Genomic DNA, 17,137 nt, shown 5'->3' on the forward strand with positions numbered 1-17,137 from the left:
AAATGCCTCATAATACAGTAAACCAAATTTATGCAAGTAATACATCAACGGATATCAGGAACATTGCAAGGGTTATATGAACATTTTTGTGTTGCGTATCATATATCCCTTGCGATGCGCATGGTCTGTATATAAGGATTTCATAGGTCTGTGTATAGCGTATAATCTCGTAGTTTCTTGACCATAAAAGTAGATCGATATTTAGAGGGTAATCCACGAAACCATTTAGGGGTCGTTTGTTTCGTGGTATCATGTATGAGTTTTGTTCATTCCAAACTCAGGTTTGTTTTACTGTTTTTAAAATCTGATACGCATTCCTTATATCTAGGGGTATAAACGATCCAAACTGTTCGTGAGCTACTCGAGCTCGGCTCGTAAAAAATTTGAATTCGGCTCGAAAATAATCGAGCCGAGCTCGAGCTCGAGTTTTTCTAATTTTTAACCGAGCCGAGCTCGAGCTTCAAATTATTCGGCTCGTAAGATTCATGAGCCTTATCGAACCTCAATTATTTTTTTTTATTATAAATGTATTTTTATGTAAATATTTAATATTTTTTATATATTATTTATTTTTATCGAGTTGAACTCGAGCCGAACTCAAGCCGAACTCGAGTCGAACCGATCTTATTTTAAATTTTTGTTACTCCCTCCGTCCCATTGAGATGTTTACGTTACTATTCAGCACGCATTTCGAGACTTGTATAAAGTATAGTTTCATAATGTTTTTTCAGATTTTTTTTTTGAATAAAAGTTTTTTTATTCAATTTTTTTTTAAAAAAATATTACGAAACTATATTTTAAACGAGCATTGAAAAACGTGCCGAAAATTAACGTAAACAAAAGAGTGGGACGGAGGGAGTAATATTTAGTGAATTAATTCGAGTTTTCGAGTCGAACTCGAGCCTACCGAACCTTTTACGAGCCGAGCTTCGAACTTGAAATTAAAGGCTCGGTCGAGCTCGAGTCCGAACTATTTTAATTGTGCTCGAGCCGAGCCTACCAGTATTCGGCTCGGCTCGATTACACCCCTAATTATATCCATCGTCAGTGGGAATGTGATTTGAGAGAGGGGTATGAGATATCTAAGATTAGATCATAGAAATCTAATTTAGTCAGTGAATAAAATGGAAATCTAGCAAGTTGTCATATATATATCTTCAAGATTTAGTCTTAATATTACTTCTTGGCCAGAGATTGTTACTGCTAAGTCCTAGCTAACCTTTGATTAATGCAACTAGAGAAACATACCTACCACATTACAGCACTTTGGAGAATGCCAGCATTCAAAGGTGACAAGACATGGAAACATCTTGTAAGCTTCATAGCAATGCTAACTAAAGTTTGATACTAATATGTAGTATTAGCAAGGTCACTAACTCGGGATAAGTGGGGTTTAGACAAAACTTTTAGCTATCTAATACTTGTCTCAACTACTTGTACTACTTTTTGAGGAACTAGACCATGCAAGAACTAACAAAAAGCCAACTTCACATAAAAATATTTACTTGTTGCTGAATCTAGGCAGCCTATATAAGTCACTAAATTCAAGCTACTAAACACATGCCATCATTTCAATCCTTAATCCTCTGAAAAAACTTCGAATAATCAACAGTTCGAACGTTAAGATATTACTAACTTGAGTTTCATTGCATAAACATGTGGTCGGCTGCATTAATCATAACAGCTTTCCTGGCTATAAGTATCTTGCACTGGATTTACAAATGGAGAAATCCTAAATGCAATGGTGTGCTGCCCCCTGGTTCAATGGGCTTGCCACTTCTAGGCGAAACACTTCAGTTTTTTGCCCCCAACTCATCATCCGACATCCAGCCCTTTATCAAAGAAAGAATTAGAAGGTAACAGCTACTAGACCATATGAATGTTATTTCAAAAATAAATGCTACATTCACATTGCATGCTTCTCTTCTTACATTGTAAATTATCACTGTGTTAGTCAGGATACGACTATTTACACATATGCATGACTTACATATTTAGTTGATCCTAGTATAATAAAATCAATGTTGAATATCACATATTCCTAAAGTAATTGTTCTCATTTCCAGATATGGACCAATTTTTCGGACTAGTTTGGTGGGACGGCCACTTATAGTAACAGCAGATCCAGACTTTAGTCACTATGTTTTCCAGCAAGAGGGCGAATTGTTTCAAAGCTGGTATCCTGATACCTTTACAGAGATTTTTGGGAAGCAGAATGTAGGTTCATTGCATGGGTTCATGTACAAATACCTCAAAGGCATGGTACTGAACTTGTTTGGTCCTGAAAGCCTAAAAAATATGCTTCCTGAAGTCGAAATGGCAGCAAGAAGACACCTGAAGATGTGGTCGGAGCAGGACAGTGTAGAAATGAAGGACAGTAGTGCAACAGTAAGTATTGGCTTATTTCCGTGTATCATTGGTGAGAGAAATTCGTACTACATATTAATCAGCTTATGCATCGGATTTGCAGATGATATTTGATCTGACTGCTAAAAAATTGATCAGTCATGATCCAGAGAAATCGTCAGAGAATCTACGGGAGAATTTTGTAGCTTTTATAAAGGGGTTAATCTCCTTCCCAATCAACATTCCTGGAACGGCTTACCACAAGTGTTTACAGGTACATTATTAAAACCTGAACATCATTTTAAACCTGATCCATTAAAAAAGTTTTTGTAACTAAATACACAACTAAAACAGTCCTAACTAAAAAAAAAGCACGAGGGTTTAAGTATATGATGTTGGTCGAAGACAGAAGTCATTAACTAGTGCACTAGCGACTCAACTGTTCCTTGTGCATACAAATGTATCACATTCTTTAGATTCATCACTTATGTGATTGTTCAGGGGCGAAAGAAGGCGATGAAGATGTTGAAGCATATGCTAGAAGAGAGACGGGTGACTCCTAATAAGCTTCAAAGAGATTTCTTTGATTACGTTCTTGAAGATCTACAAAGAAAGGATACAGTTCTTACAGAAGCAATTGCTTTGGATTTGATGTTTGTGTTACTGTTTGCTAGCTTTGAGACAACCTCCCTGGCCATAACTTATGCGATCAAAATCCTAGCAGACCATCCACATGTCCTGAAAGAATTAACAGTAAGTAATGATTTTTTTCTCAAAACAAAAAAAGAAAACCTACTTAACATCACAAGAAACACACTGAGATGCTGTTTATACAATGAACAGGATGAACATGATGCAATACTAAGCAGAAGGAAAAACATGGATGATGGACTTACATGGAAAGAATACAAATCAATGAAGTTTACAATCCAGGTGAGTTAAAAGATCCACATATGTATGATTCTTACAATATCATTGAAATATATTTACGAGTAGTTCTATCGTGCTCAATTGCTATCGTTACTGCAGTTCATCAATGAAACTGCTAGACTGGCAAATATAGTTCCAGGAGTATTCAGAAAAGCGCTCAAGGACATCAAGTTCAAAGGTAAGTAAGATTATGTTACGATGAATTTTCAAGATTTTTATAAGCATAATTAGTGATGAAGTATTGGTACTGATGCAGGACATACTATTCCAGCTGGTTGGGCAGTTATGGTCTGTCCTCCAGCAGTGCATCTGAACCCTTCAGCATACAAAGACCCTCTTGTATTTAACCCACGGAGATGGGAGGTTAGTCAATGATCTCAACATATATAGTGCTCAATTACATTTTCTGCTTTTGTAAGCAGTCCGAGAGCAAGAAAAATGAGCTGGCTCAATATACCCCCCCCCCCAGCCGACTTCAGAGAACTTAATAGCTAGATTTTTTTTTTTGGTTCTAAACTCTCATGTACTGTGTATAAATTATGCAGGAGATGGAACAAAAAGGTGCATCAAAAAATTTCATGGCATTTGGAGGTGGAATGAGATTTTGCGTTGGAACAGATTTCACTAAAGTTCAGATGGCAGTTTTTCTCCACTGCCTGGTCACCAAATACAGGTAAGCTTTAAGCACAGAGTGATCAGTGACATTCTAAGTTGAGTATTAAAAATGAAAGAGCACTTACCTCTTACTTCTAACATCATTAGGTTCCTACTTGTCAAAGGAGGAGACATCGTCCGTACTCCTGGTTTACAATTCCCCAATGGTGTCCATATTAAGATATCTGACAAATGATTGAAAGACAGAGCTAACACCATTCATTGTCAAGCCTCCTAAAGATGAATAAGCAAAGATAATTTGTATTTCCAAAGGCAAATCAAATTAGCTCGAACTCCACATAAAAGGGTAGAAGGAATGAGAACTACGATCCACAAGACATTTTCCTAGGGATTGGCACAAAGTTTTGCACTTCTACAAAGTTTAGCCTTGGATTGGATTTAGGAATATCACAGAACTGTATGTAGAAAGATCAATGTGTAACTTATTATATGAATTTGCTCGTAAAATCTAGTATTTTTCTGGCTCTTGTCAGTCATGTATACAAAGTTTTAGTCCCAGAATGCCTCTTAATATTTGTGTTACTGACCACAAGTATCTCTTGAACAAACCTCATTATCCCCTCCAGTCTAGTGGTGATAAAAATAATGAGGTTGTATGAACTTGAACAAAACAAGAAAGCATCATTCTTAGTGTGGTGTACTGATTGTGTGTCATCTATCATGCTTTTCGTAGTTCCTCTTAATTTTATCAGTATGCCTGGAAATTTTAAACAAACTGTTTATAAGAAGATTCTCTTCCTTTGTCTCCGGTAGCCCATTATATCATCTTGCCTTTGGTTGAAGGAGTTTGCTTCGTAATTCTTCAATTCCCTGTCCTGGTTTTCTATATGCATACTTATGGATTAAGAATTATTACAAATTACATTCAATAACTTTACTCGCTTAAATCTACCGTTCGTTATAAATTTATTAGTTAGTCCTTTTAAGCTGCAGGCTGTAGCTCATAGAAACTAATTGTTAACAGAAATATTAATACATGATAAGATAGTTATAGTTTGACTTGTGACTTGTGAGCTATCAGCTTATGAATTTAAAAGAATATAAACGTATCACAAGGCAAAAATATACAGAAGCCCCTCACCTTCGACTAAAATGAAGTTGAAATCTCTGCTTAAATTCTACTCCAACAAAAATCGTGCCAGGGTTCAAAATTTTACAAGGGTAAAATTTGCATGACGGATTCAAAAAAATTACAGACAGGTATTTCATACTTGACACTGTAATGCAAGTTTAAAAGTTAATGGTTAAATACAGAAGTATACATCAGAAGGAATTGAATCATTTCCCAAGTATACTGTATACCCCTGAAAGAATACATCTGTACAATTTCATTAATCATCAGGATATCCCAGATATCTATTTATGAGTTTAGCTACTGGCACCGCATCACCTGATTTGTATGGAATGAGAGTGTCCAGATCCATAGTTGCAATAATATTGTAAAGCGTTTGGGGGCGAGCACAAAACAGATGTTTTCTCTCTGCTAGTTCTTCCGCTAGCTCACTTTGATGGTTATCCATCAAATCCTCATTTACCACCACAATAAGTGGTTTACCCTGCCGCAGTGTCTCAAAGATGCTACCCGAGCCTGCAGGAAATTACTCTGGTTAAACCATTTATGTAATTTTGGGCAAGGTCAATTACAAGAATTTAATAATCATGCACACATTTGTCTCCACTAAGACTTGAACAGTCGACCTCTTGTAAGCATGGGTGAAGGTATCCCCTGGGCTAGAATGCTAGGGAACATTTCTGGTTTCTTAAATATCTTAATCATGTGTTTGTGACTGAAAGTTTAAAACATGCCACCTGACGGTCTCGGGTAGTACTTGTTTTGCACATAGGTAACAGTAATACACAGATGCTCCAACTTTTAACTCAAAAGTAACTTCGTGAAAATAAGTGAAGGCGATAATTTTATAACATCATGCCTTTTACTGTCTAACCAATGGAGACTTCAATTTTTCTCCTACGTATAATCATCTTGTCTGGAATAATTTCAATCAGAATGAAAGAACAAAAAAGGACTACTAAGGCAGTCAAATTGGGGAATGAGAAGTGAGAACACTCTTGCAAAGATAGTGACTTCTGTGAATACCCTATTAATTCTTTTTACTTTTTTCGTTGATGGTTGTATGTTGGTGGATGGTTAGGGGACGAAGCCAAGGTATATCTAAAAACTTTGGATTTGGAAGCTGTACCTTGGTCTGCGTCGATGAATTCTTTCACAAAGAGTGAACAACTTGGACATCAATAAATATAGGAGAAAGGCTAAGTATACTTGTTGCAGAATTGACCAAATTTAATCAGAGCAATATAAAGGGACAAAATGTGTTATCTCTTTTGTAATTGCAAGAGGGAGATACTGTGACAGTACATATTAACATACACACAGACAGGTACTAAGAGGTAAAATAATTTCTACATTTGCAGCTGAAACTGATATCTAGATGCATATCAATTTATCAGCTCGCAAGGTAACCAATGTCTGATTAAGCCAATGTATAATACATCCATTTAAGTGCTTGAGAAACCAATGGACCAGGAAAAAATGCTAGATACTATTCAAATGTTCCCAAGAACATCTCCTAGTCTGTTGATTATTACCTGCATGACTGATGACTAGAGATGCTTCTTTCAGGTTGTCAGCGATGCTAGATGAAAAAGTAAAATACTCTACATTCAGAGATCCACCTTCTCCACTAGACTGTATGAAATATAAGTACAATCTATTAGGAGGAATTCAAACTAAATAAAGTTCCCTTGAATCAAAAAAGTATATGCAAAATTATGATTTTTACAGGTAAGAAAGAATGGAATTAATTCTACAACAGAGGTCCAGAATATTTTATACTATGCTTCAGATACCCTTTTGAACCAACATGTTGAAGGAAAACTTTATAATATGATAAAATCAGGGTATTTAACATGCGACGGAACCATAACCCTCGGTATTTCTCGACATGTGGAAAAATGTGCTTTATTTTGAATATTTTATTGCAAGACAAGGATATAAAATTATAGACAGATTGTTAGAAGAGCTTATCAGACATAAATCCTAGTCAAAGCAGAGAACATAAATAAATTCGTCATTAAATTTTCACAAATCTGTTTCTTTTCTAATAGTAAGGGGACGTTCATGTAAAGTCCAGGGTAGCACAACTTTTTCATGTTATTATAAGGTTAACCCTACAATTAAGACTATTCATGATTTCCAAAAAGACAACATAATGTAATCCACTATTCATATATACCTCTGTAGGGAAGTAAGAGCCACGGCCCATTTGAATAACGAGGTCGGTGTAGCCTCTTTTTGATAATTCTTCTTTAACTTCACGAGTGTCTGCTGCTCTAACAAGACTATCAAAACTGGTTGTTCCAACTGTAACAAAAACTTTTCTCCTGGGCTTTAAACTTCCATCACTGTCATCCATCTTATTATAGTCTTATATCCCTTTATGAAAAGCACTAAGCCCGGAAACTATGAACTATCATAAATTATAGATATTAGACATACTCAAAACAGCTAAGAAGAAATTTGAATATAGTTACAATACAGTTGAAGAGAAGCAAAGGAAAAACAAGACGATGCTAAGTACAATATTTCAAGTGAATTGAATATTTATACATAATTAAATGATGTAGACGAATAACAATATTCATGCTAATTTCATTTGGGGATTTACAAACTAAACTATGAAAATTTATCAAACACTCTTCTGAGGCCTTTAGCTGGCAACCAAAACCCGTCAAAATTATTTCTCTATATACGCTTCACATATTTTGACGCTATGCTTAATAAGCGTCTCTTCTATATATTGAGTTAATAGACATAAATTGCTTATGACTACATGAAAAAATCAATATTCTGATCCCCCCACATTTAATAGGTCCACTACAGATATATTTAATAGTTGGATGAAGCTCATTATTCAGAAGACAAGTATAACCTCCTAGCTCGATATCATGATTGAATCACACTAACACGCCATAATAATTCGGTAATACCACTAAACTAACTTAAACATCAGTTGGAAAAAAAAAATCTAAAGTTTTCCAATGTCCAGAATTTGTATTGCATAAGCTAAAATCCGAATGAAATCGTGCACTAACTACCATTTTCTTCAAAAAAACAGGATTTAAACACTGGGAATGATTCTTTATGTTGCACTTACCCAACATTCCTAAATCTAAGACCTAAAGAAACAAAAACTAAGCTACAAAATGTCAGTACAAGCAAATTGATATATATATAATCAACTCATTAAGCTAAATTATAAAAAAAAACAACTCAAGATATTTCAACACCACAAAAAATACTAATCACAATAAACAAATAAATCTTGAAAACCCAAATGAGAACACAAGCAAAGAAAATTATATATAAAATTATTCATGTACAAAAAGATTTATGTATATATAGACACAAACAAATGCATACTTACATAAAAAAAAAATTGGGAGAGGCTTACTTACAGGTTAAAGATCCAATCTTTGTGTTCTTGGTGCTACCAAAAGATTGAAACTTTATGAACCCCCAATTAGAAAATTCGTTACCGTTGACTTCAGCTTACAACGACGTCGTTTGTGCAGTTTTTTTTTTGGTTACCTTTAGAAATGTGCAATTTAAATCAAAATGTTGTTCTTTATTTTTGTTGTCAGGGATGTTGTTAATCAATTTAAATTGTTTTTCAATACTTCTTTCCGAAGTCCCTCCCAATTGTTATCGTTTTTAATAGGGTGTCGTTTTTAAAAGAATGTCTGACACGTATTTTAAGATTAATAGAAAGTATAGTTTTATAAATAAATTTTTTTTTCTGAGTAAAAGTTTAAACATTTTTTTTATTCAGAAAAAGAAATTATAACTATACTTTATATTCATTTTAAAATATATACCAGACAATCTCTAAAAAATGATAACAACTGAGTGGGACCAAAGAAGTATTATATTTGCCGTCAAAACATTAACTTAATTTTTGTAGAATTGACATTTTTTATTGTGTTTCTCCCAATTTGTTAATAAAAAATGAAGAAATAATTTGGTAGGATGTAGTTTTATTCTATTTTATTAAATAAAATATTTTCATTCATATATTGTCTTTAACAAAATTCGCAGGGTGTGTAATAAAATTTGTTTATATTCATCCTCACCAATAGCTTGACTTGCGACTTTTTAATAGCTTACAAAATTAGCAGGTTGTGTAATAAAATGATGTTTCCAGCTATTCAAATTTCAAAATCATGTATGCTGCTGCTGCTTTTTCTCTTAAGACCAAACCTATCAGCAATGTACTTGCTTATTTCCTAGTATAGTAGGCAATTGGATAAATTTAAGTATTCATGTGTACATGAGTATACTATAGGATTCATACCAGAGACTAGCAGAGTTTGGACATCAATCAACTAGGTTCAGAAATCAGAATGGAATTGAGATATGAAACGAAACCACTGCAGCTTATTTCACTGATACATGAAAATTCACATACAAACTTTCATTCTTTTCAACATGACACAATGACATCTAGGAAGAAATGAGCCCTATTTCGACATGACGGGATTCTGATTCATTCTCAGATAAGGTATAAAGGATAACTAAGGAACTTGGTAACCCTTTTGGTATCCAAGGAAGTTGAATTATTTCACTCTTTTGAGAAACTACGGCTGTCAACATATTTGTGTCCAACTAATGCTTGGACTGGTAGCCCCAGGGATTTTGGCTTGCCCATTTCCACTGGTCCCTGCACATCTCGTCTACTCCATATTTCGCCCTGACATAAATTTAAAGTTTTTCGTAATCATCTTGCAATGGTAACATTACACAAAACACTTGTCCAACTCTATTTTTATTTTTTAGATTAACAAGTCCAGAATGTTTGGATGAAATCACCTAGCTAGTAGGATCAACTTCATAGCAAATAAGCTTAACCATGTTCTTAATATGCGACTCATAATTTTCTATCATAAAATGATCTAATAGTTGCCCCTCGAGTTCCAAACTGGTAATATAGTGAAAACTTAAAACTTACTTCCAACCAAGCTCTTTCTCAGCTTTGTCTGTTGATGCATACACAGCCGTTGCATCTCCTGGCCTTCTTGGACATAGTTTGAGAGGGATTTTCTGTATCATATATTTGAGATTTAATAAATTAAATATGTTTAGAACTGCTTCCTATCTTCAATGCACTGGTCTCAGTGCAAGATAGATTACCTTTCCAGATGCTTTCTCAAAAGCAGCAACCATTTCAAGCACAGATCTGCCGCAACCAGTCCCTAGGTTGTAGGCAACACAACCTGATAGCAAAAATAATGTAACATAAAACCCAAAATGATACAAAAGTATGCATGCTTATAGTTATTAACTGGAGATCTTACCTAGAAAGCATAAGTGTAAGAGTTACAATGGTGGAGCCAGAAAATTATAGATATGTGGGATAAAATTGAAAAAAAAAATTATAGTTAATATATTTCTTTGAATTTTTTTTCTAGTGGGGGCTTAAAACAGTTTTTATTAAGTACTTACATGTGATTTTTTTATAAAAATATATTAGTGGGGACTTTAGACCCCACTAGCCCCTATATAACTCCGCCGGGAATATCAGTATATGCATGTAATTTATCAATAAAATGATGCAATCACCTATATTATCTGCTGCAAAAAGCTTTCTGAGTGCAGCAACATGACCGTCTGCCAGGTCCATAACATGGATATAGTCACGGATCTGTAAAATCATAAAATCGTTAAGATCTGCATCTGTTCAAGAAAGTTGAGTAATACATAATATACTAGGTAACAAGACCTTAACTGAAAACAGAGCACAATAATGACCTAATACTATAGAATTAACATACTAAATCAACATGAATATATCACACATACCGCAGTACCATCTGGTGTTGGATAATCATGACCATATACATTTAACTTGTCTAATCTTCCAACAGCAACTTGTTGTATATAAGGCAAAAGATTGTTGGGAATGCCCTTGGGATCTTCACCAAGTTTACCACTCTCATGAGCCCCAACAGGATTGAAATATCTTAGCAAAATGATTTTCCAGTCTGGATCTGCCTTGTGAATATCCCGTGCAATTTCTTCCAGAAAGAGCTAACAGAACACAAAATGACAAGTTATTGAGGATAAGCTACACCTGATTGAACCTAACAATGAAAGATAGGTATAATTTATTCAGTATCTGTGATGGCATAAGTTGTGCATATATACCTTAGTGCGGCCATATGGATTCATAGCTTTCAGCTCAAAATCCTCAACACAAGGAATTTTTTCGGGTTGCCCATAAACAGTTGCCGACGAAGAGAAAACCAACTACAAAACCACAGAATCATTTTCTCCTATTAAAATTATGGAGAGAAAGAAATAAAATCTGGAGCTGAAGCTAAAGTTTACATCAAACTGAGAGAATAGACTTGTTACCAATTCAAATACTAGGCTTGCTTAGAAATCGTTCACTAATAAAGTAGACTGCTAATAATTTCAAAATTTTGATCATGGTATCTTAATTAATGTAGTAGGCGATGTAGTAGGAGAGGCAAGTCAATGGTGATTGGGAAGGAATGAAGACTGCATAATCAATTAACAAAGTTGTATTAAACTTAACATGAGACTGAATCTAACTTGTCTTGGACAAAAATTGTCAAAACTTGTGAATAATACTGAAAAAAGTACTTGTCATCCAGATTATCCCAAGACTGCCGATGAAAATGATATACATACAACACTAGACATAACATATATGTAACAATATTCTCTTAAAAAAATAAAAAATATGCAACAATATTCAAGAGGAGAAATAACAAACCTTTTTACAGTTATACTTGGCCATTGTCTGGTATAAAGTAATTGATCCAATCAAATTATTATCGAAATACCGAAATGGATGCTCAACACTCTCACCAACAGCTTTGAGGCCAGCAAAATGAATTACAGCAGCAAACCTATTTCACATTGATTACAATTAGCTCAAACTTGTCATGATCACATCAAACAATAACAAACCCATAATCCAAAAATTTCAATATGAAACGAAACATAAGAACGACAAAGATTTCAAAGACAAAAAAAAGGCAAATCCAACATACTTGGTTGTAGAAAACAACTTCTCCAAATCATCCTTATTCCTAATATCCCCCTGCAATCAACCAGGCAAGAAGAAAACATCAGCACAACATGAGACCCCAAGTACTCCTACTATATAGAAAGAATATGACAAACATCCAAAACCAAACCAAACATACTCATTATATCCCACTCCACAATTATGATCCGAGGAGAGTGAGACACTTTATAAAATTATTTCAAAGTTAGATACGAATTTCAAATTTCTTCTTTTCTAAATTCTAATTATTGAAACTTTAGAACTTTACAAGCACCCAAATTAGCATATTCAAAATTAATTTATAATATAAGACTTGTTCATAGTCTAGTAGCAAAGACTCCTCCCCTCTCGCTCTTGATCACCTCTCATGCCCCACAAGATCCAAGATCAAGGTCATGGGTTGAAATCATCATCGCCAATGTTGTTAAGTAACCCTTCCATCTAAGACTAAAGACCTAAGATGCTAGAGAAATGTCCCAACATGATTTTATACTATTCAAGACACCCCTCAATGGCACTGGACAAACAACAAACACAACCAGGAACCCGAGACCCCTGCCTTGATACCATGTTAAGTAACCGGTCTATGTTAGTAAAAGGTTCCGAGACCCTTCCCTAAACCGAGCTATGATAGCATGTGAAGTAACATGTCCATCTAAAACTTTAAGGTATTAGTAAAAGGTCCCAACATGATTTTATACTATTCGACAAATTTATCTAAAAATACATAAGAGACTCTACATACTCATAATCTTCTTGAATTTTACATATGAAATGAAAAATATAAAGAAATTTATTAAATACAAGAAGAGAGAAATTACCAGGTGGAAGTGAAGATTAGTAGAAAGGTCCTGACCAACCAACTCTCGAACTCGATCAACAGCTTGTTTAACAGAATTATCAAGATTATCAATGATAAAAACCTTAAACCCTTCTTCAAGAAGCTGAACCACAGTGTGTGAACCAATAAATCCAGCCCCTCCAGTCACTAAAATGGTTTGCTGCTCAAGTGAACCCATCAATCACTTTTTCGAAAACAAAGCAAAAGATTTATGATGTGAGCAAAGAAAAAACAAGAGTTCCGTGAAGGGGAAGGCTATAAGTTGAGAAAGAAAAGGATGAAATATTTATACATGCATAAAAAAAAACGTACACGTAAAAAAGATAGACAAGGAGGATAAGATAGGGAGGGGAGGGGGGCAAGCAATAAATGATTGGGGCAATCGAGGAGCTGTATAGGAACGGATAAGGAGCAAGAACAGTGGGATTATTTCTTAACGGTTTTATGATGTGTGCCCAATGACACACAATAATCACGAACTCTGTTCAGTTTGGTGCATTTTGATTGATCTTCTAATTCCTATATTTACAACAACTTCACCAATAAAAATACATTAAACTTATAAAATTTAGTATTTATTATGTGTACTTGAACTGGGGCACACATTAAAAAGACCGTATTTCTTATTAGATAAAAATTGAAGCCCTAGTAATAATAATTCTTGGCGGGTATTTCTTAATTTAGTTACTAGTGTTGAAAGTTAGTTGCCTATTTATTTTGCGGTTTGACAGCTCTATCTATATATCATCATTCTCATTCTTCTTTTCTTATCCAACTGCTCATGCTCGGGCCTTACTTTCTTAACCGCCACAGGTGGACGCAGAGCGGAAATGAGCGGAAATGTAGAAGAGGCTGATTTTAAATTCTAATTTTAAAAATTAAAAAAATAAGGTTAATTATTAAAAAAATTAAAATTTAAATAAAATATATTTAACTTATATCAATTTATTATCAACAATAAAATTTACTAGAATAATGATTTAAAATGTTTAATATATATAAAACAACTAAAGCTGAAAAAAAATACAAAACGATAAAAATTGAAAAATAAAGGGGAAAACTATACTAAAAGAACTTGACTGAACTACAGGTACCTTTGCTATAAAAGCAATACTATAAAGGTCATATTGGAAAATTTAGCGGATTGGTCATCGGGCTCTTTGTTTCTCCGTTTCTGGACATATTGGTTAAATTTATTAGCGAAAATTTTAACGGACATAATTACGAGCATCGTATTGATTAGGAGTGGTTTGATTTATGATTTTATGTCTTTGTTTCTCCGTTTCTGAACACATTGGTTAAATTTATTAGCGAAAATTTTAACGTACAAATAATTACAAGCATCACAACGATTAGGAGTGGTTTGGTTTATTATCTCGGCGGTTTCTGTTGGCGCAAAATTTTTCCAAATTGCTTTTTCAACCTTACTGGAAAGTACTTTATACTTTAGTGTAAAATATTTAAGAAATAAAAGGCAATGTAGTGGGCCAAATTGGTACAAGTTGCATTCATATTCAACTAATTTGGTCCTCCCCTGTACTTACATTTCATCTGAGCCCAATTGCAAGGAATTATCATGTCTCTGTTCCAATTAATTGTTTTTTTCGTATTTTAATTTTAGCTTTTAAATTTGCTCTTGCCAATTTCAATAATTCATCGAGATAAGATAAGCCCCCACAAACAAAATCCCTGTCTGAATTCGGGCCGGGCCAGTCTCTTTCAGACCGGGTCTGTTATATAGATCGGTCCAAGTATACAAGTCAACATCAGGGTATATATAACAAAGGAAACAAAAAGACCCAAAGACTTGTCTATTTCTTGTTTCGATCATCCTAAAAACACAGTAAATAATAAGATCCAAACACATCTCAACTTTAAGCAAGGATGAAACGAGGATCACTCGAAGTTCTTCTCATTGCTGCTAAAGGCCTCGACAATTCTGATTTTCTCTGTATGTTCTTTATTTGTGTGTCTTTGTTTTTACTTGCTAGTGTAAATAATCTCTCTATTTTATCAAAGATCTATCATTCTCACTTTCTCCTGTTCATCTTCTCATCTGGGATCAAAATCCGAATCACTGTTTTTTTTTCTTTTTTAATTTATATGTAACATAAACTGGATCTGTCATGATATTGATTTTGACACCCTGCATTTGATAGATACAACTGATCAAACCAGCCACCTTTTTTCCAACGTTAGATGTCTGAGGTAGTATCATGTATGTGCACTTTGCTAATCCAGTTGTAATTGAAGCATAGATTGTCTCACCAAATTTTATACACAGTTCACGGTGCAACTTTATGCATCATCATTAGCCGATTCTGCTTTTTTTTTTTGTGGCTTGTTTAAATAATTTAGTGCTTAAATCAGGTTTAAGTAAAATTATGCTATTTGGTTCATACATTATGCATATGTGTGATTATTTACTATTTTCGTTGGTTATCTGTTTGATTTGTCATGTGAAGCTCGATGTTTGATGGAAATATATCGTGATTTTAGATTTTGTTTCAGAAAATTTTAATTGAACTGTATTTATGTAGGTAACATGGATCCATATGTTGTTATCACTTGTCGAACACAAGAGCAGAAGAGTAGTGTCGCATCAGGTTGAATACATTCGTTTCTTTGTACACTATTCTTATATATTCCTATCAATTATCATACATTGTAAACCTTTATATTAGTTTTATTAATACATTTTTGGTATTGCTATTTCAATAAATTACATCATTCTGTATCAGTAGTTCAGTGCTGAGTCTGTGATGTGAAAATTGACTGTATGGTGTTTTTGCCTTAGGAATGGGATCTGAGCCGGAATGGAATGAGAATTTCGTGTTCAATTTGTCTGCCGGTGTTTCAGAACTGTCAATCAAAATCATGGATAGTGATGCTGGTTCAGCTGATGACTTCGTAGGGGAGGCAAAGTAAGTCATCTCTCTCTATAAGCAAAAACAATTTTCTGGAAATCAGAACTAATACCTTTAGTGAGAAGCAATTAGACTGCACTCGTAATACAAGGAATGGTCATTGACCAATTCAAATTTTCATATATTCCAGAATTCCACTTGAAGCCTTGTTTGAGGAAAGGAGTATACCTCCAACATCATACAATGTGGTGAAAGATGAAGAATTTTGTGGAGAGATTAGAGTAGGCCTTACTTTCACTCCAGAGGTAATTGTAGTTCTTAGTACCGTTTTTAGCTCCAGCAAGTAGACATTATTCCACTTACCATTGTATGCCTTTGCAAAGCAAGCTTCCATTGACTTAACAGAAAGAAGAAAACTAACCATAAATATCTTGTTTCTTTTCAGGAAGTAGATGACCGTTCTATAGAAGAAGAAAACTAACAATCTTCATACCAGGAATGATAAATATCTGGCCATCTGCATTCCTTGATATCGTGATCAAAGTGCATCAGAAGGGAATTTGCAGTGAAAATGGTTTTCAGTTGATACTGGCATATCTAAGTATTTCTTTTTCTGAATACCTTTTGTAATCTTGGTACTTTTATTTGGTTGGATGAAATTATGAACATATTTCTGAGTATTGCACTTGTCCAGATTAAAGAACATAATTACAATCATCTTACAAAATTCTAAGACACGAAAAGTTGGGTTAACGCCGTAATCTTGTGACTTGATGAGCAATGGAATAATCTGAACATAAATCTATGATCAAGGTAACCTCTACAGTTTGTTTCCGCCTATATAACTGGTGCTGAGCATTGTTCCCGAGTTCTTTTAGTAGCAAAATCACTTTTAAGTAAAAAAAAAGAAGTGAAGCAGTTTAAGCAGCACAAATGTATCTCTGTCATGGCGGTGCTCCGGATGCCCTACTATGTCAGGGTGGTTAGCCGTGCTGCTTTCAGGGGTAGCGCAAAGAAAACATATGAAATTAAGGTAAGTGATATAAGTTTGACCGGCGTGCTAATTAGTTTTATGTAATCTTTTAGAATTATATTACCCTCAAACTTGAACACTTTCTCATCTTCACTTGTTTTCCACCGCATCTATTCAGGAATTAGTACCATCTTCAATCTGTGAAAACCTTAAAGTAGCAGCAATGATAATATGGATAAGAGTTATGGATACGAGTTAATTGCAGTTTGCAATCCCTATCTTTCATCTAAATTCAAAATAGTATACCTATTTTGTAAAATAAAATTTTCAACCCCTAACTTTCAAAATCAAATACAACATGCATCCCCTTCACAATTTTAAGTAATAAACT

At 34.2% G+C, this 17,137-nt stretch overlaps 4 protein-coding genes across 4 annotated transcripts; 2 read left to right on the plus strand and 2 right to left on the minus strand.

Annotated features, from left to right (window-relative positions):
- The first annotated feature begins 1,595 nt into the window (after window positions 1-1,595).
- On the plus strand, window positions 1,596-4,466 carry LOC141667898 (cytochrome P450 87A3-like). The gene is made up of 9 exons (XM_074474538.1): window positions 1,596-1,856; window positions 2,067-2,388; window positions 2,471-2,620; window positions 2,848-3,099; window positions 3,190-3,279; window positions 3,376-3,454; window positions 3,533-3,639; window positions 3,822-3,949; window positions 4,039-4,466. The coding sequence occupies exons 1-9, from the start codon at window positions 1,657-1,659 to the stop codon at window positions 4,124-4,126; spliced, it is 1,416 nt and encodes a 471-aa protein (XP_074330639.1). The 5' UTR covers window positions 1,596-1,656; the 3' UTR covers window positions 4,127-4,466.
- A 567-nt stretch (window positions 4,467-5,033) lies between these two features.
- LOC141668708 (uncharacterized) lies at window positions 5,034-8,586 on the minus strand. Its single transcript, XM_074475696.1, has 4 exons — window positions 8,428-8,586; window positions 7,206-7,439; window positions 6,559-6,658; window positions 5,034-5,539 (listed from the first exon to the last, which is right to left on the minus strand). Exons 2-4 carry the CDS (start codon window positions 7,383-7,385, stop codon window positions 5,283-5,285), a joined length of 537 nt encoding a protein of 178 aa, XP_074331797.1. The 5' UTR covers window positions 7,386-7,439; window positions 8,428-8,586; the 3' UTR covers window positions 5,034-5,282.
- Window positions 8,587-9,386: 800 nt separating this feature from the next.
- Window positions 9,387-13,209, minus strand: LOC141666718 (bifunctional UDP-glucose 4-epimerase and UDP-xylose 4-epimerase 1-like). The gene is made up of 9 exons (XM_074472881.1): window positions 12,887-13,209; window positions 12,049-12,098; window positions 11,769-11,904; window positions 11,174-11,275; window positions 10,829-11,056; window positions 10,589-10,670; window positions 10,160-10,242; window positions 9,978-10,069; window positions 9,387-9,719 (listed from the first exon to the last, which is right to left on the minus strand). The coding sequence occupies exons 1-9, from the start codon at window positions 13,082-13,084 to the stop codon at window positions 9,635-9,637; spliced, it is 1,056 nt and encodes a 351-aa protein (XP_074328982.1). The 5' UTR covers window positions 13,085-13,209; the 3' UTR covers window positions 9,387-9,634.
- A 1,492-nt stretch (window positions 13,210-14,701) lies between these two features.
- LOC141667337 (elicitor-responsive protein 3-like) lies at window positions 14,702-16,453 on the plus strand. Its single transcript, XM_074473778.1, has 5 exons — window positions 14,702-14,857; window positions 15,447-15,512; window positions 15,704-15,830; window positions 15,964-16,078; window positions 16,219-16,453. The coding sequence occupies exons 1-5, from the start codon at window positions 14,791-14,793 to the stop codon at window positions 16,252-16,254; spliced, it is 411 nt and encodes a 136-aa protein (XP_074329879.1). The 5' UTR covers window positions 14,702-14,790; the 3' UTR covers window positions 16,255-16,453.
- The last annotated feature ends 684 nt before the right edge of the window (window positions 16,454-17,137 follow it).

Source organism: Apium graveolens, chromosome 6 (genome assembly GCF_009905375.1).
Source record: "Apium graveolens cultivar Ventura chromosome 6, ASM990537v1, whole genome shotgun sequence".
NCBI classification, from domain to species: domain Eukaryota; kingdom Viridiplantae; phylum Streptophyta; class Magnoliopsida; order Apiales; family Apiaceae; genus Apium; species Apium graveolens.

What these genes read in the sequence shown, in the direction of transcription:
- LOC141666718 (XM_074472881.1), bottom strand. Translation starts at nt 13,084, where the DNA reads ATGGGTTCACTTGAGCAGCAAACCATTTTAGTGACTGGAGGGGCTGGA. An exon ending in CTAATCTTCACTTCCACCTG is followed by an intron (nt 12,099 to 12,886) that starts GTAATTTCTCTC and finishes GGTTGATTGCAG; the next exon opens with GGGGATATTAGGAATAAGGA. An exon ending in AAGTTGTTTTCTACAACCAA is followed by an intron (nt 11,905 to 12,048) that starts GTATGTTGGATT and finishes AATGTGAAATAG; the next exon opens with GTTTGCTGCTGTAATTCATT.
- LOC141667337 (XM_074473778.1), top strand. Translation starts at nt 14,791, where the DNA reads ATGAAACGAGGATCACTCGAAGTTCTTCTCATTGCTGCTAAAGGCCTC. An exon ending in CGACAATTCTGATTTTCTCT is followed by an intron (nt 14,858 to 15,446) that starts GTATGTTCTTTA and finishes GTATTTATGTAG; the next exon opens with GTAACATGGATCCATATGTT. An exon ending in GCCTTACTTTCACTCCAGAG is followed by an intron (nt 16,079 to 16,218) that starts GTAATTGTAGTT and finishes GTTTCTTTTCAG; the next exon opens with GAAGTAGATGACCGTTCTAT.
- LOC141667898 (XM_074474538.1), top strand. Translation starts at nt 1,657, where the DNA reads ATGTGGTCGGCTGCATTAATCATAACAGCTTTCCTGGCTATAAGTATC. An exon ending in ATGTCCTGAAAGAATTAACA is followed by an intron (nt 3,100 to 3,189) that starts GTAAGTAATGAT and finishes TACAATGAACAG; the next exon opens with GATGAACATGATGCAATACT. An exon ending in TGCCTGGTCACCAAATACAG is followed by an intron (nt 3,950 to 4,038) that starts GTAAGCTTTAAG and finishes TAACATCATTAG; the next exon opens with GTTCCTACTTGTCAAAGGAG.
- LOC141668708 (XM_074475696.1), bottom strand. Translation starts at nt 7,385, where the DNA reads ATGGATGACAGTGATGGAAGTTTAAAGCCCAGGAGAAAAGTTTTTGTT. An exon ending in GCTCTTACTTCCCTACAGAG is followed by an intron (nt 6,659 to 7,205) that starts GTATATATGAAT and finishes TATTTCATACAG; the next exon opens with TCTAGTGGAGAAGGTGGATC. An exon ending in TCTAGTCATCAGTCATGCAG is followed by an intron (nt 5,540 to 6,558) that starts GTAATAATCAAC and finishes AATTTCCTGCAG; the next exon opens with GCTCGGGTAGCATCTTTGAG.